Genomic DNA, 26,095 nt, shown 5'->3' on the forward strand with positions numbered 1-26,095 from the left:
TTTTGATACAAATTTATCAAGATACAGATAAATTGGTTTTAAAGATACATCCAAGATATTAGTAGTGTTTTTAATTGCTACTACTTTGTGAAATTATGGCCTATTTTCAGCACCAGTTCCTTCTTATGTCCTATGGTAAACTCCCTTAGTTTATCCTTAATTAGTTATTTTAAATGCTAATTGGTTATTAGAAAAAATGTTCGAAGTTGCATTATGCAGTTACAGTATTCTGTTCTCTTGGGCTGCAACCAACTGGCATTCCTCAAATTCAGTTCTTGGTTCAAAAATAGCCAAAATGAAACATCTTTCTCAAGGAACATGTTGGGCTATGGTTGTTTTGTCAGTTCTTGCTAGTTGTTTTGTAGCTTGAGAAACGAAAACCCTATAGGTTCTAATTTGGCTTCTTTCTTAAATACATGCCAAATACCAACTGTCCAAATGTCAACTGTAAGACAGAAAAAATGACTTCAGGTTGATGGCCTTAATATATCTTTCCAGTCATCTTCCCTCTAACATATGTGTTATTTTTCTCATTTTAACCTTTTTCTTTGTCAGTTTTGAATTTTGCTTATTCTAAGAATCACTGCTTCTATGCCAACATCCCAGAATCATCTTTTTTCTTTTGCAGTTGATGGTTTTATTTGCGTGTACTTAAAGTAGAAGCCATATGAGAACCTATAAGGCATTTGTTTCTAAAATTACAGACTGTGATGGTCTTAATCTCTTATGCAGTTGTACGTCTTGGCCTTCCCTTGTTCTTCTATCGTGGTCAGATGCAGTTTGTCTTCTTCTTTCAAGACAGTAATAGACACCTATGTATGGATTCTTCAGTGTCTTTGGAAATTTCTGAAATAACAAAAAAAAAAAAAAAGTAAACTGGTGTGTTTCTTATGAAAGCTGTTTCATTTAGGTCATTTTAAATCTAAACTAAACTTTTCAAGGGTAATTTGTGTATAAAGAGAGCCGAGGGGCAGAATCCCCTAGTGTGTGTGTGTATATATCACACACACACATACTCACTAGGGGGTTCTGCCCCTCTGCTCTCTACCCTTGCCAACCCCCAGGGGCGAGCGCTAGGCGCCCATTCCATTAGAGAAAGCAATTGTATTTAAAGAGTTGGTATGCAGAAGAGTATGCAGGGCACAGGAGGAAGACAGTTTGGTCCTTAGTTATTATTATTATAATAAATAGAAAATCAGTTACTTGATTATTTCACTACAACTATTTTAAATACCAATGAATAATAACATAAAAAAGTAAAAGTAAAAAAGTTGAGGTAAAAAAGTAAAACGTAATAAAATGTAAATAAAAAATTAAGTGACATTGATACCTCTTCAAAAACAATATTATGAATTACTTCATCCTCCAACTTACCTTCTATAAACGTTGCTTTTTTGCATTTCTGTTCACATATTGTTTGGGATATTTTTCTCGTTTTAGATGATTCTCTTTGTTTATTTTCTTTTTTTTCAACGTTCATTATCAACTACTGCAATCTAAAATTTGACATTCTTGAATAGATAATTTGCTGGTCTGCCTTGCCATCAATCAATCAATCAATCAATCAATCAATCAATCAACATTTATTTATATAGCACATTTTCATACAAAAAAATGTAGCTCAAAGTGCTTTACAAAATGAAGAATAGAAAAATAGAAGACACAATAAAAAATAAACATAAGTCAACATTAATTAACATAGTATAAGTAATGTCCGATGGCCAGGGTGGACAGAAAAAACAAAAAAAAAAAACTCCAAAAGCTGGAGAAAAAAATAAAATCTGTAGGGATTCCAGACCAAGAGACCGCCCAGTCCCCTCTGGGCAATCTACCTAACATAAGTCAAACAGTCCTCTTTGTATTTGGGGTTTTCATGGAAGGACCTGATGATGATGATGGTCACGTAGACTTCTGGCTTTCAGTCCATCAATGTTGGTGCATCATGATGCTTTGAGTAGGTGGTGGTGGCGCAGGCCGCCACCACAAAGAAACCGGAAAAAGAAACAGAAGAGAGAGTTGGGGTCAGTACGGATTTTGGAGCCACTATGAATAGTTATGATAATTGAACATATAGAGTATCAGTATTAAGTTAAAGTGAAGTTATAAAAAGGCCATGTTAAAGTAATGTGTTTTCAGCAGTTTTTTTAAAGTGCTCTACTGTATTTGCCTGGCGAATTCCTATTAGCAGGCTATTCCAGATTTTAGGTGCATAACAGCAGAAGGCCGCCTCACCACTTCTTTTAAGTTTAGCTTTTGGAATTATAAGGAGACACTCATTTGAAGACCTAAGGTTACGATTTGGAATATAAGGTGTCAGGCATTCCGATATATAAGATGGAGTGAGATTATTTAAGGCTTTATAAACCATAAGCAGTATTTTAAAGTCAATCCTGAATGACACAGGCAACCAGTGTAGTGACATCAAAACTGGAGATATGTGTTCGGATTTTCTTTTCCCAGTTAGGATTCTAGCAGCTGCATTCTGCACTCGTTGCAAGTGATTTATGTCTTTTTTGGGTAGTCCTGAGAGGAGTGCGTTACAGTAATCTAGTCTACTGAAAACAAAAGCGTGAATTAATTTCTCAGCATCTTTCAGTGATATAAGAGGTCTAACTTTTGCTATGTTTCTTAAGTGAAAAAATGCTGTCCTAGTGGTCTGATGAATATGCGATTTAAAATTCAGATTACAGTCAACAGTTACCCCTAAATTTTTTACTTCCGTCTTAACTTTTAATCCTAATGCATCAAGTTTATTTCTGATAACCTCATTGAATCCATTATTGCCAATTACTAAAATTTCAGTTTTCTCTTTATTTAGTTTGAGAAAATTACTATTCATCCATTCAGAAATACCAGTAAGATATTGTGTTAGTGTATCGAAAGAGTCGGAGTCATCAGGTGCTATAGATAAGTACAGCTGTGTGTCATCAGCATAGCTGTGGTAACTCACGTTGTAAGCTGAGATAATCTGACCTAACGGAAGCATGTAGATTGAGAAAAGCAGCGGACCCAGGATAGAGCCTTGTGGAACACCATATCTGATATCATGTGTCTTTGAGTTGTAATTACCACAACTCACAAAGAATTTTCTACCTGCCAGGTAGGATTCAAACCAATTTAAGACACTGCCAGAGAGGCCCACCCATTGACTAAGGCGATTTCTAAGAATATTGTGATCAATGGTGTCAAATGAGGCACTCAGATCCATTGCCATTATGACCGGCTGCACTGAAGGGCAAGTTAGCACTGAGACTGTCACGGAGTGGTGTGGAGAGAAGATGTGCACAGTAGGAGTAATGATTGGGCAAGAAGTGTTAAAGGAAATGGTCAAGGTATATACACACACAATGATGCACCGAAATAAAAAATTTTTGAATACTGAATGCTTGAGTACTTTGGCACATTTGGTTTTTATATAAAGCATAATTAAATCAGATTCACTTTTGATTTATGCTTTTCAAAGGAACTTGAGCTTTAAAATTAAAAGTTGAATCAAAATACTTTTATTATTGGTGTTATCTTTTCAAAGAGGACATATTCAAAAAACTAAACTGAAAACCAATAAATTAGTAAATGATATATAAATAAAACAGTAACAAAATGTGAGCACAGTCAGCTTGTCAGTATGCTTTGCCTGTTCCTTGGCTCGCAAGTCATATGGATCCATATTATTTATTAAGCTCAGCTTGTTTAAACAGTGTTGCTTTGTATTCCATTTCATTTTACTTCAGTTTGATCAATTTATCACTTTCTCCCTTCCTTTGGTTATTTGCTTTTACTTTCATAAAACACAGTGGTTTCTTCATGTATGTCAGTACTACTCATTCTTCATTGTAAATGGCATCCACACTGCACAATTGAATGTAGTATAGCATAGTACTCATTCTGTTTAAAACAGAAGACTCTGAAAATATCATCGATAACTAATGGTCAAAAGCAATGTAAACAGCATTATGCATTAGGTCAAATAATTTGCCATTTCTACTCATTCAGCTGAATACTGAATGTGAGATTTTCTTTTGAATTTTTGGCTGAATGTTTTGGTGGCCAAAAATTTGATGCATCCCTAGTATAACTGTATAGATTGTGTTAATCAAAGATTTTTCAGCAGGGGGAAGGGGGGGATTTGGGGTTAAGGTAATCTTTGGCGCTGGTTTTAAATTAGACAAAGATTAGCAGCTAAAATATGTGAATTACATTAATGAGTTTCTAACATGTCAGAAGAATTCACCTTCAGAAATTATTTCTCCCTTAGATAGTGTGTACTAGAAACAGTGCTTTTCATATGCTACAGTTTAGAGGTGGGCTGCAGAATTTTGTCATATCAGAAAATTTTCCCAAGGTCTGTCTGGTTTGCAAAATCAATCACAGAAGTTGCCATTGTGGAATGAACTGTAATGGAGAATCGAGGAGTGACAGACAGTGTTAGAGATAGCAAACACTGTAGAGATTTGTCATAGGTCAGTTGAACCAATTCTTCATGAATAATTAAACTTGAGCAAGGCTGTACAAGTTGAGTCCCCAAAAGGTTCACCACAAAAATGAAGCATCACACCATCCAGTGTTCCAAGGAGAATTCTGAGGTAACGAATTCAGACAGGAAGAATTTTAAAAGGATTTCATACATGGGGAACACTATGACTCACAGTCCAAACAATAATTGAGTCAGTGGAAGCATGGTGATTCTCCAACACCAAAAAAGTTCAAGATCCAAGCCAGGGTTAGCAAGATTCTATGCACAGTTTTTTATGATTTTTAGAATACAGTTGATATTGATTTCATGGGTCAAAAGAATCCATAACTCTTTGATGTTAAGCTAGACTGATTTAGTGTTTGAAGCCGTCAATCAGGAAAACTGCCAACCTTACCCTTATCTTTCATGCCAATGCTCCTGCTCACACTGTTGAGGTTGCAAAAGCTTCTCCACAAAAAGAGTTTTGAGAAGATGCCATTAACTACTTGATTCTACGGCTTTGTCACATGTAACTGTAATTTTTCCCCAGTTTGAAGGGCTGCCTTCACAGTACATGTTATGCTAATGATGACAACTTCAAATCAACTACATTTGTGATCACATAAACATGTCTTGTATTTGAGTGGCATAGAAACACTTTGTGAATGTTATTGCAAGTGCATTAGTGTTCAAGCAGGGCATTTTAAACATAAAAACTTGTTTAGTTGTACTGCTGTTTTTATTAATAGTTTAAAACCTTTTGTTTAGAACACGTTGTTATGTTCACCCCAACAATCTTGTCTGTCCTATTTAGCTAGATTGTCCAAAATAACTTTAAGTCAAGATCTGGGTATTTAAAATCCTACTGTCAACCACACTACTTGGTAATTTATTCCATGTGTCTGTGGTTCTTTGTGTAAACAAAGATTTGGAAAATCTGCTCTTAACAAGTTTTCACCTGTGTTCACAGATTATTGTTTAAGAACTTTCCTTAATATAACTGCCTGAATCCACTGTTCTAATTCCACTTTGATGATTTCACATCTTAATTTCTGTTTGCTTAAAATGAAAAGATCCCACTCCTTCATTTCTTCATAGATCATACCTGTCTGTCCTTGAATCAGTCTAGTCTCTCTTCTCTGAACCTTCTCCAGCACTGTTATGTCTTTTTTATACTATGAACATCAAAACTGTACATAGCACTGTAGCTGTGGTATCACTAGTGTTTTATAAAGGTTAAGCATGACTTTCCTTGACTTGTACTCCACATATTATGATATATAACCTAACATCGTATTAGCCTTTTTGATCGCTACTGTACACTGCCTTGATGAAGATGATGAGGAGTCCACTATGCTTCCTAGGTCCTTCTCATAAGGTATCATTTCAAGTTTCAGACTTACCATTATGTATTTAACCTAACACGTCAGTATACTACAGTGTGTATAATACCTGAAATTTACTTACATTCAATTTCATGTGCCCAAGCCCATTATGCTATCCAGGTCCATCTGAAACAATTTAGCTGATTATGCATTATCTGCCATTCCACTTAGTTTGGTATCATCAGGAAACTTCACCTATTGATTTTGCGAAAATATAAACTTTAGTAAAATACAACTTTAGAGTATTTGTTTTTTCGCTTTCTGTGTAATTTTATTCACCCTCTGTGTTCTTGATATATTTCACCTCCTCCTTGACTGTTTTTACTACTAAAATATTGAAAGAATCTGTTTAGGTTGTCTTATGTCCTTATGAGAAACAGCATAAAAATTGTTGGGGAAAATACTAATTTCAGAATATTTAATACAGTACATACATATTAATTTCAAGTTATTAAGCACTTCATAAATGTTATCTTCTGTAGTAGACTAAAGTTATCAATCATTGCTTTATTATTTTTATCCTTGCACATTATGTGTAATTTGAAGGAAACATCTAGAATCAAATTACAATCCATACCAACAAAAATGTTAATTTTAAATTCCACCCACTGCCCACTGTCTAAACCCTCCTAATTCAATTCTAGTTTCACAGAAAGCTGGAATCTGTCTTGGGAGCTCAGGATGCAGGGAAGGAACAAAGATGAGATGAGGCATGTGTTGTACAAATTTTCCAGTTAAATTTAGGCAGTCATATCTTAGTGTTGATTGCCACAAACCGAATATCCAAGCAGACACTTCTTGGTTTTGAGAAATCCATCCAGATTAACTCTAATTTGGACAACTACTGCTGATGTAACAGACAATTTCATAAAATGTATAACTGCTGCACTTCGATTAGAAAAAATGTTCCAGTACTTCTTACTTCTCTTCTCATAACCATAAACATTGTAGGTTGTTTTGCTTGCTTTTATGTCTGACACTTTATTTCACTTCCAGAGTCATTGCAGAACAAAGTAAACAATGTCTGGTATACATTAAATTTATAATGAAATCCAGCACTGCTTAATGTTGAGATGGATACAGAGAAACTAGAAGTTTCCTTAGACAAAATCATGTATTATTTATTGCAAAATGCAGACAAAAGACATTTCAAAAGTACAATACAAGCAGTAAAGAACTTACTGTAGTGTGCACTGTTCATGACTGCTCCTAACTCCTACCTCAAGGCTCTTGTATGTAATATATAGTAGTTATTTATATTGCTCTCCGGAGTCTCCTACGGTTTGAGTGATTGTCCACTAAAATCACAGCTTTCCTTACTACTTTACGAGGAAACTGGAGTCCCTGGAGGAAATCCAAGCAAACATGGAAAGATTATATAAACAAATCAGATATAACAGAGGTTTCTTCAAGGTTGTAGAAAGTCTAAGTTTGCATTCAAGTGGACTGCTAAGTGGAATGTTAAACATTTTTTGCTGTAGAAATACAGAAATCTGCAACAGAAGAAAGTCTAGGCAGAGTATGGAAAGTTAAACATTTCTTAGTAACGCCTTATAAACGCAGGGAGAAAGGCATGCTTGTTATAATTTACCATTCCAGTCATCCACCATTTGCTTTTTTTTTGTTGATCTACCTCTGGGTCAATAAAGTATCTATCTATCTATCTATCTATCTATCTATCTATCTATCTATCTATCTATCTATCTATCTATCTATCGGTGTTTGGTAATATAACTAATCCCCATCAGGATCACTCTCTGAGTGGAGTTTTTACGTTCTCCCCATATATAGGCACTGCAGTTTTTCTTCTACATCTTAAAGACTAAGGGGCTTGCTTTGTTTGCCAACCCCAAGGCCTGTGCTACGCGCTAGCCTTTTTGCAGTTCTGCTGCTTGCGTATGGGGATGCAGATGTATTGCAGCGAGTAATTAACCTTATTAAAAAAATAGTAAAATGTAATAATTTGAAAGTGAATTATGTTTTGTGTTGTGTTAGAGTTATTTGATGCATAATACAATTTTGTTCTGTTTGGCTTTGAAATTAACACGCAAATACTTTTTAAACTTACACTTTTATTGTAAAATTTCAGTATAACTGCCCATGATTGAATTTTGTTTCTTTCTCTCTATTAAATAAACTGACTTTTGCGAATGCTAGTGTTATCCACGGAAGATGTACTACATTATCTTTCTTGGATACATCCTTTTTTCTACAGTAATTCGTGCGGTGGAAAACTGGACGGTGTTAACAGTTGTAGATATTCTTCTGGATATTGTAAATTGATGTTTTCCTCTTCCACACGATCACCACCAACTGTTTCAGCATAGTCTATTGATATGCATTTAACCAATTTGCTGTGTAACTGATGGACATTTTTGGTGTTAATTCGTTTGACTTCATTATTTCTCAGTGCTAGGATTGCCTGTGTATCATTTGTTCTGCTGATAACCCTTTGTGATGAAATTCTTCAATAAGATTTGGACATAATACGTCTTCTTTAATTGGGAACTTAAAGTGAGGAAAATGTTAAAATTTATAAGAGCTGAGATTGCAGGAAGTATGTCTGTCAAAAGCATTCACACAAATGAGAGGTGAGATGACCGTGTGCATGGTTGAATATGGTTAAGAGGAGGGTGTGACTTGAAAAAATCTCATGGCAATAGTCTTGTCTCGCGGGACTTGGAAAAAAATCTCTTCAAAAAAGTCTTGTCTCTTCCCAGGGTTTTTTTTTTATATAATAGAGAGATATGGGTGTTAGGGTTATTAAAGGCTATGAATTGGCCTGAAGGGATAGAGTGCAAGTGTTTGTGAATGTTTAAAGTTCCCCATACCTCTGCCTGTCACTCAGTTTTTGAATAATATACTAGACATTTTGTTGATATGGTTGTTCTGGTAGCACAGTGCCCCTACTTTGCCAATTAAAAGACAGTCATGGAAGTAACAATCTTAAACATGCATCGAAGACAGAAACACTCTGTACATTCCTCCAAGGTGCATTTAGCATGCATATCCTCAGCCTCATCTGCAGAAATCAAGAAACAGGAAAGAGTCATTGCTAGGTAATGGCAATGCGACACGCTTCCTGTATAGTGCATTTTAGAAAACTGAATAATGTGCATTGTGGTGCATTTTGATGGATCTTCCTACAGCATATCACTTTTTAAAAAAAAAAAGACACTATCATGCTCAGTGGTGTTGTGGAAGAGACCCATACAATATACAGTACTTTAATTTACTAGAAGTTATGTACATTTGAAAATAGTTTAACAAAATAATAAATAGGTGATCTGTCCTTCCTGGCCATTGGACCTTACGTTTATTCTATGTTAATTAGTGTTCCCTAATTTTAATTCTTATTTATTTTGTCTTTTATCTCTTTCTTCATCATGTAAAGCACTTTGAGCTACATTGTTTGTATGAAAATCTATATATATTAAAGTCAATGTGTGTATGTATGTATGTTCCAGCATCACTTCCAAACGGCTGGAGCGATTTTCATGAAACTTGGTACACATGTTCCTCATTGGTCAACTAAAAATACTATAGGGTGAAATCGGCCGTAACCCACCCCCTTCTGGGTAGGGTGGGGAGTGATCTTGTGGTCTTGTATGCATGTTATCATCCAGTTGATACTCGGAACGACCACCAGAGGGCGAACTGGAGGTGACTGCCAGCATTCTTTATGTTTGTGCGCCACCACGCCCGCCTGTTGCTTTTGAAATAAAATAGAGTTGGCCGGGTCCAGGCATCAGCTGGATGAGAACATACATACAAGACCGTAAGAGAAGCACATTTTTGAGTCTTCATTGTTTGTTAATTTATTTTTAAAGTTGTGTTTTTTTAATTATTTTTTTCTCAAACAATTAAAAAAAAAAAAACAATTTATTTACTTCCTGGGCAACACCGGGTATTTCAGCTAGTGTGCTATATAAATAAAGGTGGTTGTTGTTGTAGTCTTATTTGTTCATCAGACTAAAAGTACTTATAAACTGCACAACAAATAGGTGTGAGTGTGTGGGTGAGTGTATGGGTGAGTGCGTCATGTTTTGCTGCATTAAGGGTTTGCTCCTTGTTTGTTTTCATATGCTGTCAGGATTGGCTGTAGAGCCCACAACTCCAAATTAGACAGTTCAGTAATGGATGTAAAAATGAATGGAGTGCTGCAGTTCTCCTGCAGCAGTTAAATAATATTGGGTTCACTACTGGTATGGTATTAAATTTTACATTATTATACAACTCTGAAAACATTGAAATGCTTTTAAAATCAAGGAGTTTTGAGTATTGACACATGCCATTTGTAAAGTTATCAGTTAATTTTTATTATAATAAAAAAGTTACATATATATTGAACATCATCTGTCAGATCTCATATTCTGCTTTACTCTTTGAGTAGTATTATGGTAGTTTATTTGTTTAAATGAATGAAACTGTAAATAAGTCCTTTGGTCAAAATAACCAATAATATTAAGACTGTAGTCTAACCTTATAGCTCTAAGAATGAACACAACAAATTGTTATATTTTTTCTCCTTATATATGCACTTTTTCAGAAAAAAAATTGTAGGTATGTTTATAAAAAAAATATAGGGCCATTATTGTCACATGAACAGAGTACTTACTAATTTTCTTAGCTCTGGATGTACAGTATGATATTGCTCACTCTTGATTCTATAACATGGATAATAGGTTTGTTAACTGGATTGAGATATGGATAGTCCTGGCTGTTTTTACTATTAAGTATAAACAGTACATAAAATTTTAGTTGGAAAATGTGTGGGCTGTCTCTGTCACAGTATGGTATGGCAATCTTCCTACTGGAGACAGGAAGCAGCTAAAAAGAGTGGTGTGCATTTCTTCTAAACTCATTGGTTGTCACCTCCCTGCTGTGGATTCAGTCATTTTTGGCAGACTGAAATGTAAATCCATTAAGATATTTTTCCAATCTGTCACCGTCCACCCCCACCTTCACTGTCCTTCCGTCTGTTAAACTGCTTGTAATAATAAAGACTAGGAATACCACATTTCATTATTATTTTTGGTGACAATGTTTCTACATTTTTGTGTTAAATTGGTAGTTTGTTGACTGTTGGGGAATTAAAATCACTTTTGTCTAAACATTGTATGTACATTCCATTGCTTTATTTGAACGATCTTCACCATATCAAGGTCTGTGCACATCTTAACAAGGTACATCGTAAATTCTTATAATTTAAAATCAAACTTGATGTGTCCTGTAAGGTGTACTTGTGAGCCAACATAGAAAGATAAAAAGAGCAGTTTATTAATATAAATAAATACACAACCTTAGTTAAACACTGAAGGGGTAAGAGAAACATGCAATAATAACAAAATCATATTCCTTATATTTGTGGTGGGCTGGCCTGCCCAGGGTTTGTTTCCTGCCTTGTGCCCTGTGTTGGCTGAGATTGGCTACGGCAGATTCCTGTGACCCTGTAGTTAGGATATAGCGGGTTGGATAATGGATGGATGGATATTCTTTATATTGTAAAGTGTCCCTGTCTACCCATAGGGTGGCTGGCACACTTACCCTCACCAAGACCTTTACTTCCTCTCTCTCACAAACCAGATTGACCTCTCTTTGTCCCACTAGATGAGCCCATTGCATTTACTTCAATTCTGACTTCAAGCTCCTTGTCTCTTTGGTCAGAAGAGCTTTTATGTCCAGAGAAGTGACTGCTTCTTGATGCACAATGGGAGGTCCTTCTGGGGATTTTGTTTACTGGGGCCATATCCCTTGGCCCAATAGGATCCTGCACTCTCATACTGTGAGGACCACAGGCTATCCTACCCAGTATTTAATTTGTAATGGGACTCCACTCTGCCCTCTAGTAATGTGAGTCCTACCAAATTAATAGAACTGCACACTTAACACATCAGTTTCCACAGAATTTTGGTTCCACTTGACTGATTATTTCCTGCAATGATCAGCTAGTGTCCAGAGAAAAGGCTAAGGTGACAAATTTCCCATATTATTTTCTAATAATTGGTTTGTGATGCACACCTAGTTTTATTATAGACATGATCACCAGTATATTAAATGTGAATAGTCCCACTTTAAATGCTCTGCTAAAACGTAGCATACACATTATTAGCTATTAAAATAGCTGCTTAAGAGTGTTACCTCTATATCTGAATTTTTGTTTACAGCTTTGAACACAGCTAAGATCTGTTGCCATTACTAATTCAGTCAGTTGAAAGTGGAAAAAAACACAAGGGTCATTCAGCTGCTGCCTAGTTTCAAGGCTAAATATTGATGTCTCTAGAAGTTATATTTTAGAAGAGTAGATGAAGAGTACATTTTAAAATCAATACAAAGCACTACAATAACACAATCAGAATGAATTTAAAACAGTTTGTAAGGAAGGCTTAAGAATATTTAAATGCAGGAAACAGTTTTAATATTTCCATTCTCACTTTTGCTTTTTGTGCCTAGACACATTTCTCAGTATGCAAGTGTGACGTGCTAAACAGAAGGCCAGCCCTGCTTGTCTCTCAGTATGCTAGCTGATGTATTTAGTTCAGGGTTACATGAGATGGTGTTCATATGGTTTTGTTCTTTTGTACGACTTTTTCCTTTCCTCCTTGATTTAGTTTCCCCTATTCCTAAATTTTGTACGATGATATTGTGAGTCTCTTATTATTATGCTCAGATTTCCGACCTGTTAAAAAGTCATGTCAGGTATCCACTTCACAGATGCATTATGTTTGTCACAATCAAGAGTATCAGGTGTTACATTTAAAAGTTCCTCTTCTATAGACCAGTAAAAGTTTGGTAATGTTTTTTATATGTCTTGCACATCTGTCATATATATATGTCAGATGTATCTCATTGTCATTTTGCTGGAGTCTGGTAACACCTTTTAAGCCTGGGAACAGGTGACCAATTCCATGAAGACCTGCATTGGTGGCAGTCTTAATGTTTGCAACAAAGGCACATTTTTCTTTGATTTACCCCTCTGCTCTACAGTTTAAAATTACAAATCAAACAATTGAGATATAATTAAACTACACATTGCAGACTTTAATTTAATTTTATATTTTGATGCCAGAAATAGGGGAACCATGTTTTAGTTCCAACATGTTGTGACAGAAATGTGTGCAAATGCCTTTAAATTAAGGTCTGCAATGTGCACTTTAATCATGACTGAATCATTTGATTTGTAAATTCTAAACTGTGGATGACAGGGGAAAAATTTTCTTTGTCCCAAACATTATGGAGAGCACTGTAAATATTAAAGTTAGACATGACATTTCATATACGTCAATATTATTAGTAGAGTGTTAAGTTTACCATTTAACTTTTTATGTTGTTGGTCTTCTAGGTGTTTCCAGTGACATTGCTGAATTGAAAGGAACACAGCATTCTGTTTTGTACTATGACAAAATAACATGTTTTGCTAAAATGACTGATACAGAATGTGTTTTTCTTAACAGAAAATTCTGGCACATTTTTTCCAAGTGTAAAACAAGACCCAGGCAAATATTTACAGCGCTGCCCGGATTCTGTTAAGGCTTGGCTACAAAATCTAAAGAATTCTGGGAAGGTTCTGCTATTAATTACCAGCTCTCACAGCGACTACTGCCGACTTGTTTGTGAGCACATTCTTGGGTAAGTGAACTAAGTAAGCCTTTCTCTGGACTTCTCAGTTCTTTCATGTTCATTTTTAAAGAAGACACAACATTTGTTACATTTTTATTTTTAATTTTATTGGAGGTGAAAAAGTTCAGTAAAAAAACATCAACACTTTTATATAGTAATTCAGAAGTAACATTGCAGCCATTAAGAATATGTTGGTGATCTCTGTCACCTATCCACTGAGTTTGAGACAAAAATGTTATATATACTCAGCAAAAAAAGAAACGTCCTCTGACTTTCAACTGTTTTTACTTTCAGTAAACTTAATGTGTAAATATTTGTATGAACACTAAAAGAGTCAACACCATAAGACATAAACTAAAAATGTTTCACAATGTGTCCCTGAATGAAGGGAGGCTCAAATTCAAAAGTACCAGTCAGTATCTGGTGTGGCCACCAGCTGCTTGAAGTACTGCAGTGCATCTCCTCCTCATGGACTGGACCAGATTTGTCAGTTCTTGCTGTGAGATGTTACCCCACTCTTCCACCAAGGCACCTGCAAGTTCCTGGACATTTCTGGGGGGAATGGCCCTAGCCCTCACCCAGGGTACAGGCCTTGGTGTAACGCTCATTCCTTCGACGATAAACACGAATCCGTCCCTCACCCCTGGTGAGACAAAACCATGACTCATCAGTGAAGAGCACTTTTTGCCACTCCTGTCTGGTCCAGCGAAGGTGGGTTTGTGCCCATAGGCGGCGTTGTTGCTGGTGATGTCTGGTAAGGACCTGCCTTACAACAGGCCTACAAGCCCTCAGTCCAGCCTCTCTCAGCCTATTGCGGACAGTCTGAGCACTGATGGAGGGATTGTGTGTTCCTGGTGTGACTTGGGCAGTTGTTGTGGCCATCCTGTACCTGTCACGCAAGTGTGATATTCGGATGTACCGATCCTGTGCTGGTGTTGTTACACGTGGTCTTCCACTGCGAGGATGATCAGCTGTCCTTCCTGTCTCCCTGTAGCGCTGTCTTAGGCGTCTCACAGTGCGGACATCAGCACATCAGCAGTCCTCATGCCTCCCTGCAGTATGCCTAAGAAATGTTCACGCAGATGAGCAGGGACCCTGGGCATCTTTCTTTGGGTGTTTTTCACAGTCGGAAGACAAGTCTCTTTAGTGTCCTGCGTTTTTAGAACTGTGACCTTAAATGCCTACTTTCTGTAAGCTGTTAAGGTCTTAACGACCATTCCACAGGTGCATGTTAATTAATTGATTATGGTTAATTGAACATGCATGGAAAACATTGTTTAAACCCTTTACAATGAAGATCTGTAAAGTTATTTGGATTTTTAAAACATTATTGTTGAAATACACAGTCCTGAAAAAGGAACATTTCTTTTTTTGCTAAGTTTATATCTATAAATTATATGTACAATTATATTGTGTTCATCTTCATTTGTCAGGTCATTTTTACTGGGCACTCCCATTTTCTTCCCACAACTCTGAGATGTTAATGTTAGGTTAAATGGCATATCAGAACTGAGTGCTACTAGGCCAAGCAGCAGTCCATGTATAATCTTGGACTGGATTTATGGATATTTCACTTTCTTGCCATAGTCAGTTTTTAGTTAATTATTTATTTTTTGATTCCATGAAAAATCAAAGCAATTTTAGGCCACAGACACTGTATTGTATAAACAGAAGGTACAACACTGACATAACGTTTCAGTTTTTCAAAGATGAGACAAAAATATTATGTCTAATCCTACTTATGAATAATGTTTACTTTTAAATCAGCCTTCACAGCCTTCACAGATGTTAGTGCTGCTGCTTCACCTGGTTGTTGTCCATATGGAATGTGTATGTTTTCCATATGTCTAATTAGGTTTTCTCTACAGGTATCTTAGTATAATAATAATAATACATTTTATTTATTTGTAGGCGCCTTTCTAAACACTCAAGGACACCGAACAATAGACAAAACACAGATTTTAAACAAAAGTAAAATACAAAAGTTAAAATCAGACAGAGCAATTGTAATCAAAGAGAAAAAGCAGTCTTAAACAAATGAGTTTTAAGTTTAGATTTGAAAAGTGAAAATGATTCAATATTTCTAAGCTCAGGTGGTAGTGAGTTCCAAAGCTGGGGAGCAGAGCAACTGAATGCTCTGCTCCCCATAGTAGTAAGATGGACGAAGGGGACATTCAAGTGCATGGAAGAAGAGGATCTAAGGGTATGGGAGGGAATGGCAACATAGAGGAGGTCAGAGAGATATGGAGGGACAAGGTTGTGGATAGCCTTAAAAGTTAGTAGGAGAATTTTGAATTGAATTCAGAACTGAACTAGAAGCCAATGAAGCTGCTGCAAAACGGGAGTGATATGGTGAATAAAGGGCGTTCTAGTAATGATGCAGGCAGCTGAATTATGGACCAGTTGAAGCTTATAAACAGATTTGCGAGAAAGACCAAAGAAAAGGGAATTGCAATAATCCAGACAAGAAGTGACAAGGCTATGAACAAGGATATCAGTGGTGTGGGGAGTGAGGGAGGGGTGAATATGATTAATGTTACGCAAGTGAAAATATGCAGACCGGGAGATGTTATTGATGTGGGACTGAAAGGATAAAGTACTGTCAAGGATGACGCCCAGACTCTTAACCTGTGGGGAATGGGAGACAGAGGAATTATCAATAACAAATGAAAAATGATCAGTTTTGGATAATGTTGATTTTGTTCCAATGAGGAGAACCTCAGTTTTGTCACTATTTAATTTAAGAAGGTTTGAAGAAAACCAGGATTTGAATCCTCCTACATTCTCAAAGACATGGATTTTGATTAACTGGCAATTCTAAAATGGCCATTTGTGGGTGAAAGTTTGAGTAGTGTACATGAGTGGGCCCTGCAATCGATTGGCACTCTCTCCTGAAAGGCTTTATAACTGATGCTCCCCGTGACTTTCAATAGAATGATGTGTCTGACAATGTTATAATTACTTTCTAAACAATTATAGAAATTTGATAGTTTTTAAAAGTTTTCAAACTGTTTACTTCTCACATCTGAAATCTGCGGCCTTTAAATGGCATTCACAATGTGTATTGCAGTCCTATAGATATTTATTTGTCCATCCATTTTTTTCTGCATCTGCATAATCAACCAAGATTGCAAAATTACTGATAACTTTATGGATTAATTTGATTTTGCATTTCAATGACCACTTCCTAAGAGTACATGAAGCAAAATGCCTTCTATGGGACTGGTGTTTTTGTGCCAAAGAGATGGTGTCAGTACAATCACCTGAAGCACCAATTGTTTGAGGTGGTAATTCCATGTGACTTGACACTGAGAGGATGCATTTCATTGATCTCTGCACTTGATGATAAACTCTTATCTTTTTTTACTATGCACCCTGTGTTATATAGATAACAAAGCCAAAAAAAAAGATTATTTCTAATCCCACAAGCCACAAAAAATCCTCTGTTATATGTATTATCTACTCTACAAGTATATATATAAAATCCTAAGGCTAAAAGTGCAACGATTTTATGTGATGTTTTTATGTCACGTTTTTTGTCACGCTTTGAATCAAGCTTATTTTAAAACCTACATATATATGTTTGGTGTCATTCTTTTCAGAATTTATCAAACTTTAAAGTGATGTTGTTAGATTTACAGATTCTTATTTCGTTTTTAAATTATAAACTAAAAATATGAAGAACTCACGTCCCGCGAGACAAGACTTTGTGCCAAGACATTTAACCACACCCGGGGCCGGAAATAAAAGCCAAAGAGTAGATGACAAAGCTGCTGTACAGGCTTTTAAATGTTCCAAGTGCTACACAAGATGCAGATCACACGGCACAGCAGCAGCAGCAAGCCAGCAGCTGATCAAGCAAAGAGGGGGTAAAATTATTTTTTTTGTTTCCTATTGTATCACCGTTTAAGAGGGGGTTTCAGAGGAGTGACTGCGTCTCCTTGGGGTGCGTTCAGCCCCCCTCTTCACAACATGAGCGGCAGAGACGTGAAGTGGCAGGTGCGTAGCGCAGAAATGGAGGGTTGACAAGTGACGTGAGCAGGAGGTAACCCCCTAGAGTTAATATAAATAAAATATAGATGAAGGAAGTGATGTTTTAAATTGGGAAATTCATCTAGAATTCCCTTCCGCTTTTAAATGGGGAAACATTTTTGTGCTATTCCACCCAAAAACGAAACGTTATCCATCTTCCACCTAAGGACAGTTATGATTCTGTATAATCCAAGTCCAAATTTCAAAAAATAGCTACAGGCCTCAAGCAGCAAAAGTTAGACCTGCACTACCACACAAGTCTGAATCAAAACAGCAGACCTCATCTCTTTAGGCAGCCTAGCCCAAAACTCTAGCTGTAGGCCTATACTCTACATAAACCTAAAAATGGGGCAAAGACTAGAATTCAGAAAATAAAACAAAAATAGCAAAGGCAGGGTAAAAGGGAAAGAAAATGTTTGCCTGAGAACGTAAACCGGATAGTGCATAAAACCAATCCAAAAAGAGAAAACATTACCTAATAACAAAGCTAGAAGTCAAAAAAACAGGAAAGCGAAACATTAATGTGAAAAATTGAAAACCAGCTCACAAAAGAAAAATGCAAGGCCATTTTAATGACCGCTTCTTTTTAAATAGTCCTAGGGAGTGGTTCCCCATCTGTCACATCAGGTGGACTCAGTCTTGAAATGCATGTTTTAAGGGGACGGGCATAAGACAAATAGCACTAATACATATATTACTACTATAATACAAACTTGAAACTGAACAAGCAATACCATATTAATCAAAAACATAATATTGCCTAAATACAAAGACAAAACAAGACCTTAAACAGAATTACTAACTGAATATAAAAACTTGAATTTAAATAACAAGAAAAAGACTGAATAAAAACAAAATAAATTTGAGCAGGGCAACAACACTGGTTGGACCATAACCAGGACCAAGCTCTGACTCAGACTTAATATCATTTATGGATGTTGTGGTGGGATCAAGAAATCATGCACACAAAGTAAATCTTGCATCAGCCAAAGCTGGATAATCTTAAGAAAACATACCATGGAAAGAAGAAAATATAAAAAGGCAATGTTAGATGACAACTAGCCAAAAAGAGAAACAGGGAACTGAAATGTAACAAGTTGGCATTTCATGCCCCTCCTCCACACCCCACCTATGTATACATTAAAAAAAGTAAAACACTGAAAGATGTGTGCCAGAGCCAAGTTATTTTATTCTGTTTACATTTGTACTGTACATTAAAAGTAAGTGAGTTGATCCTTTTAATCTAACTGGGGAGTCCCTGATGTTCAGGCGTTCATCCTCAGACCAGTATATTAACCTGAGTTTTGCACATATTGTGCCCAATGTGGTCTTAAACTGGTATCAGGGGAATTAACTGTTCAAATTAATATTTCACATCTACACAGTTAAAATTACACACAACACACTCCAGGTATTTATCTCTGTCTTTAGTAAATTATGCATTTGGTTGAGCAAATTCATCTACATAGAAAATGTATGAATGTGTAACAAAATTAAACAGGTTATTGCAGTGCTGTGTTTAGAGTCAGTAAAAGTGGATAATTTTATCCTCATTTTGCTTTGTTAACCTAGCCACAAGACCTAATCCTCATTAGCCTTCCATGGCTCACTTATTTCCCAAAAATATGCTTTCTATTGTGCAGTGATGTGCAGCTTTATGAATAGACACAGTAATAGGCAAAAAAATGGCAACAAAAGAAAGTTTACTCTATGAAATGGTAGACGTCTGAACTCTGCATCACCTACCCGGGTTGACTTGTCTCCAGATGTGAGTCAGCACCACCCCAGTTTCACTCTCTTTCGGCCTGCGTCGACATTCTACACCACATGGGGTTAGAACTTTAGTCAGAGTGCTAATGTGAAAGAGTATTAGAGAGAGGAAACCATACGGTTTTAATAATGCTCTTTTGTACTTTTGTCTTCTTTCATGCAAATTTGGTGAATATTTTTATACCTTATTTATAATAAAGCATAATTAATGTCATATTTGATGTATAGTGAAAATATATTTTTCTGACAGTTTTTTCACTGTATTATTTCTTCTAAATGCTCACTATGATTTTACGGTGGTTGATAATGAGTTCTTTATGTTTACTTATGAAAGTTACAAATCTCTAAAGGGAAAACTGAGAAAATAAATTCTCTTTTTCACTGCCATAAACTATTTTATAAGGATTCACCAGAAATTAACTAAAAAGAAAAAAGAAGAAGAACAACAGTAAGGATTAACTGCATAGCAGATCTCCTTAGGGACTAGACTTGATCATCTTAACACCACAGATGTTTCCTGCCTAAAGTCTGGTATCCAGCGAGTTGTATCTAATATATGCATTGCATACACAATCATCCTTGTGAGCATACTTCCTATTTTTTTTTAATCTTTTTTCCTGCGCACAGTGCATGTACTGTATTATGAAATTAATTCCTGGCTTACAGTAACTAACTCCAGTTTAATATTTAATTTAGGCAATAAAATATTGATGCATACTTTATATGGTTTTATTTTTTGTTTTGTTTAATATTATGAGACATACCCTTCTTTAAAGTGGACAAGGCAGCCAGTAGTGCAATTAACACAAAAACTGCATATACAAAATAGTACAATAGCATACAGTGCTATTATATATAGTTTTTGGAAAGATGCATGTGCAAGGGATAGATGAGCATATAAACACCAGTAGAAAATGTCAGTACTCCAAATGAACAGAAAACCAAACAAGAAAAGTATTCTTACCTCAAGTAAATAGTACCAAGAATCTGTGATAAAATTTATTACTTCCAGTTTTTTTTTTGTTTACTCACACACACCTCAGGTACACTCAATGCACATTTCCATAAATTATAACCTTTTTTTTTTTAACTAATACCACAAACGTCGCAAAAACAGGTATGTGGTTTTTCAAAATGTATATAGAACGCTTTACAACACAACTTCAGGTGGCAAATTAATATTGTATACCATGATTGTATGAAATAGTTATTTTGACATAAAAACACCATTCTTAACAATTAAATAGTTCAAAATTAGAGGCATACTGGCTGTAAGAAAGTAAAATTCTTATCCAACTCCAACTTCAGCACTTGAGTCTCGTGTACTTTAATAAGCAGGAATACAAGTCCAACAGTGACATTTGCCACTTTTTAAGTGGTTAACACCCTAATAAAACATACTGTTATGCCAACTGGAAATGAAATTTGGTTTACGTTTAATTCCTTTACAAGAATGTTGACACCCACACCAAGCAGGGTGGAAGTGACTGCAGTGGTTGCAAGACAGGCAAATGGAGTTATGGAATGACCTTGAGTGCCAGGGAAGTTATGGTATATTTATACGCACACATTAGAGCTGTATACTGTACAGTTTCTATTCCCATTCTCACAGGTACTCAAACTGTTACTATCCTCTACATTGTTTTATAATGAACACAATTCAATTCCAAATAAACTAATATTAATTTAAAATATATTAACAGAGGATTTTGGTAATGTGGTCTTTGAGCAAGTTGCAAATAGGTTTTATAAGCTGTGGAATCATAAGAATGAATGTCTTCACATACAAGTTTTAACACAATTCAATATAGTTATATCTTGGCGGGGAGCATGTCTTTGGTCTCTCACAAACAAAATTTTGTTTGGCTAGGGAACATTAAACAAAGCTCAGATATTTCAACTCATTTCCATCTGAATCTAAAACCAGTGATCACCCCCTCCATATGTCATACCTCCCCATCTTTTTTCACTTTCCTATACTGGCTGGTTTTAAATATCTTTTGCACATCTACCTGCACTATTTGTTCAATGTGCTTTAAATTATCTGGAGATCATAAATGTATTTTTAAAAATAACATTGTGACAAAACAGAATTTTATAATTAAATGCTCACATCTTCTCATTACAGTGACATCTGTCAAGGGGTGGGGTACTTTAGCAAGTGAACAGTCAGTTCTTGAAGATGATGTGTTGGAAACAGGAAAGATGGGCCAGAGCTAAGGATCTTAGTTACATTGACAAGGGTCAAATTGTGATGGCAAGATGACTGAATAAGAGCATCTCCAAATTGGCAGGTCTTGTGGGTGTTCCTGGTATGCAGTAGTTAGTACCTTCCAAAGGTAGTCCAAGGAATTACAACCAGTGAACCGGAGACCAGGTCATTTGTAGTCATCATTGGTACCCTAAGCTCATTGATGCACATGGTGAGTAAAGGCTAACCTGTCTAGTATGATCTCGCAGAAGAGCTACTGTAGCACAAATTGCTGAAACACCAAATGGTGGCCTTATGAGAAAAGTGTCAGAACACACAGTGCATTGCAGTTACTGCGAATGGGGCTGCGTAGCTGCAGACTAGTCAGAGCGCCCATGTTGGTCCCTATACACTGCAGAAAGTGCCTAAAAAGTGCATGTGAGCATCAGAACTGAGCCATTGAGCAGTAAAAGAAGATGGGCTGGACTGATAAGTCACATTTTCTTTTAGATCTTGTGGATGGCTGGGTTTAGGTGCATCGTTTAACTTGGAAATAGATGGCAACAGGAGGCCGCGTGATCCTCATGGCAATGCTCTGTTGGAAAACCTTGTGTCTGGCATTCATGTGTTTGTTACTTTGACATGTACCACCTTCATGTACCGCCTACATAGTAGTAGTATTCCCCAATGATGGCAGTGGCCTCTTTCATCAAGATAATGTGCCCTGTCACACTGTAAACATTTTTCAAGAATGGTTCGAAGAATATGACAAAGAGTTCAAGGTGCTGATATGGTCTCCAAATTCCTAAAATTTCAATTCGATCGAGCATCTGTGGGATGAGATGGAGAAGCAAGTCTGATCCATGGAAGGCCCCACCTCGTAACTTACAGGACTTAAAGGATCTGCTGTTGAAGTCTTAGTGTCAGATACTACAAAACACCTTCGGAGGTCTTGTGGAGTCCATGCCTTGACAGATCAGAGCTGGTTTGGTGCACAATGGGGAGCCTATACAATATTAGGCAGGTGGTATTAATGTTATTGCTGATTGGTAATATTCAAAGCAGTAACATTTTGTTGGAGTTTAATTGGACATTACAGTATATCCAGCTTCTTACTCTGCAGTTTTCAATGTGGACTACCAGTTCTTACCACCATAAAGATGAAAAGGTGTCATACCCACATCTTTTAGTGTTTCATGGGATTCTATCCCCAATGCACGCCTGATTTTCCTTTTTTTCTGTACACTATCTATTTGAAATCCGGATGTGCATTGTAATTTACAATATTATAAATAATTAGAATCCAATTATTACTGAGGACCAGGAGAAAAATCCAAGCAGACATGAGGAGCAGCAACCAGCCAATAGTAACAGGAATAAGATGTAAAACCAGGTTCAACTAGTGCAACACCATACCACCATACATATATACTTGTGTATATGGAAAGAATGACTATATATACTTAGAGTATATTATGAAAAAGAGGACACATGAATTGTTCCCCAAATTGAAAATAATGTTAAGAGGCCATAAATGAATGTAAAACAGTTGTGTTTTTTAAACAAATAAACACTCAGGAAGGATTAATTTATCTTTCAAAAGGAAAATAAAACTACAAAATAACAAGTAGAAAACAAATAGATTCTCTCTTTTCTCTTAGGGCTTGACTATACAGGGTGCTCTGTCTACTAGGTGGGGTAACTGGTTCACTCTGTCCCTTATCCAAGTTCTTATTCCTTCAAGCCTTTCTCTTTCTCTTTCTCTTCCTCTCTCAATTTCTGTTCCTGTTTTTCCAACCAGATAAGCTCTATACTCATTTTGCAACTCGGTCAGAAGCAGACTTCAAAGTTCACCTTGGAGGTCATTCCAGAGTAAACCAATATTGGTGTCTCAGTAGATTTTTCTTTTCATTGTTTTGTTTTTCAGTGTTTAATTAATTGGATGTAATTAAACTATGACCTTGAATATATTTTATTGCTTAATGAATTTTAGAATGTTTTCTATTGATAGTATATGCTAATGTCCGAAATATATATACAGCATGTATGTTTGTGTGTTGTCCATATTATAGAGCAAATGGTTTCCGATTTAGTTTATGGCATTTGTAGAGGCTTGTATTGCTCCAGTTTCAGTTTATACTTTATTATATTAGCTTATCTTTATGTCAGTGGGTAGTCATATCAAATACCTTTTATAAATTCAGTAAACATAGCCAAGTGAGTTATTGCCATACATAATTATCTAAGAAAAACAAAGAAAAAAGTCACAGTCCTTAGTAAGTGTATTATTTAAAATTTTATTACCATTTATTTAACTGCTAATGGCAAAATATATCAATGTTTCCTTTGCAGCTTCACTGTGCACACAGGAATGTGAAAGGTCCTTGAATACACTTGTTAACAAGCTGACCTACACCAGATGCCTTAAAGCCTGACTTCCGTCTGTCCAAAGATCAGGGAAATGTATCAACATCCAGTATTCCTATATACAGTAGGAACCCATTACATAGCTTTGGTCTTGCAGGGATTCAAAAAGCTGCTTTAACATGTGATATGGTGTTTGGAAAATAAACTGTATATTTGTTTGTTTTGGTAATTGCATACATGTTCTTTCTTTATTGTCATTTCAGACATACTTTTGAGGATTTTTTTGATATTATCATTACAAATGCTCTGAAGCCTGGATTTTTTTCACAAATTCCACATCAGAGACCCTTCCGGAATCTCGGTGTGTATTGAGTTATATGTATTCACATTATTTGTTACTTTGCTTTTATTTATGTACTGTTGCTTGCTGTTCCTACGGTGGCACAACAGGTGGTGTTACTGCCTCATAGCAGTTACTGCATATCTGCATTCATTTGTCGTGTATATGTTCTTTTGTTTCTTGAGTGGATTTCCTCTAGGGTCTTAGGTTTCCTTCCAGAGTTAAAAGACATGTAAACCCATCAGCCTTGTTCTTAATCCTGGTGGTTCTTAGTACTTGTGGAAACCATCATTAGTGTTTTTATCTTGAAAACATATTTCCTCTAAGTTGGTAATTGTGGTTATGCATTGTTTCATTCTCCACAACTTCATAATAATATCAAAGGAAATCTTCATTTCTGGTCAGAACATCTGATGCTTACATTTTCAAATGTGTGGATTTTCAAACTAACCTAACATGCATATCTTAGGTGTAAAAGAAAAAAAAGAAAAGTGTGTGAAAAAAAATGTGTAAAAGAAAAAAAAAATCAGTGCAAACATAATTATGGAAAAAATGTAAATTTCACATACAGGGTAACTGAGCTGATAGTTGCCTGGTCCTGTGACACTGTGCCACCTGTTTTCTAACCATTATAGATTAAAACAAAATCATTTTACTTTTTACCCATGAGATGTGACAGTAAATATCTATCCTGAAATATTGTTAATAAGCTTTTATAGAAGTTAATATGTTGTTTGATTTACAAGAAGTCCTTCATTTGCTTTAATAAAAGGACAATTAAAATATTAATGACTATTACTGCAGCCGAGGTCTTCTCCTAGGTTTAACATATTGTTTTATAGCAGTGCAGTGTATTATTGTCTATCCCTACAGCTTGACGTACTTTGTCACGTCACACTTTGCTACTGCAGTCTTGGAGATAGACTGAGACAGTTTTGTGTTTTTATTGTTAAAATGCCAAATGTAGGGTTGTTTTTGCCAGGTTTCCAGGCCTGCCTGCCTTGTTATGTTATGCAATATAAGTGGGTCCTATTCCAAATAGATTCCTTTCATACTTACAGGCTGTCATATGAATTTATTGGTAAATTCACAGATCAAGTTTTATGTGTAAATTTAGTTTGGTCTAAAATCTTAACAAACCTGACACAATAAATTCCCAGATCAAAAAGACTCTTTATGTTTACTGGCTGTTTCTCAGATCTCCATATTTGATTAAAAGGACAGAATACTGCCGTATCAAGCATGTCATGACAGCTCAATGTAAGACGTGCTGACATAGAGACAAGTGAGCCAGTGATAAGACACTTGAGTAATGATGAACAAAGTTGACAACTATTCAGTTTAATTTAGTTTTGCATAGAGTTTGCTGTGTTTAAAAATTACTTGAAGTTTGGACATATTTTAAAGTAATGGAGCAATTCTCAGGAAGGAAGGAAACGTTTTTAACCAGGTGACTAGATTTCCAAAATCAAAATTAGACCTTTCTTCTAAAGTGTGGCCTGCAGGCTCCCTTGAGACCTAAGTACAAAATGAGCCTATGCCCAAACTTGAGAATCAGGCTTTTGGACTTCAGAGGCCCAATGCTATAAAGTAATAAAGCCTTTAATTTTAAAATAAACAACAAAAAAAAACACAGAAACTGTAAAATGCCTGGCCACATAATAAAATAAAGCTTTTTAATATTTGGTATTCCCTGAAAGGCAAACGACAGGTCAAACAACACCGGTCAAAAAAAAAGTCCTGTAAAACCCAAAGAAAAATCAAAAGTTGCACTCACAAGGAAGAATCTAGAATCTTTAATCCAATAAAGAGACCTCATGAACAGAAGTATATGCTAATGTTCCAGCAGTAGAACAATGCAAACCCATAGGTTTCTATTTAGGACCCTAGACTCTATACAGAAAGGATAAGGTATATAAAATACAGAAGTGAGCCAG

General features: G+C 35.9%; 1 protein-coding gene across 1 annotated transcript in view; it reads left to right on the plus strand.

The window, feature by feature from the left end:
• nt5dc1 (5'-nucleotidase domain containing 1) overlaps positions 1 to 26,095 on the plus strand; it is a 344,196-nt gene that overhangs the window by 231,966 nt on the left and 86,135 nt on the right. Inside the window, exons 7-8 of the mRNA XM_039747962.1 lie at positions 13,293 to 13,467; positions 24,082 to 24,179. Of these exons, the coding sequence (XP_039603896.1) occupies positions 13,293 to 13,467; positions 24,082 to 24,179 (273 nt within the window). The remainder of the gene's footprint in view (positions 1 to 13,292; positions 13,468 to 24,081; positions 24,180 to 26,095) is intronic.

The sequence above is a fragment of the Polypterus senegalus genome, chromosome 3 (genome assembly GCF_016835505.1).
Source record: "Polypterus senegalus isolate Bchr_013 chromosome 3, ASM1683550v1, whole genome shotgun sequence".
Lineage (NCBI taxonomy): Eukaryota > Metazoa > Chordata > Cladistia > Polypteriformes > Polypteridae > Polypterus > Polypterus senegalus.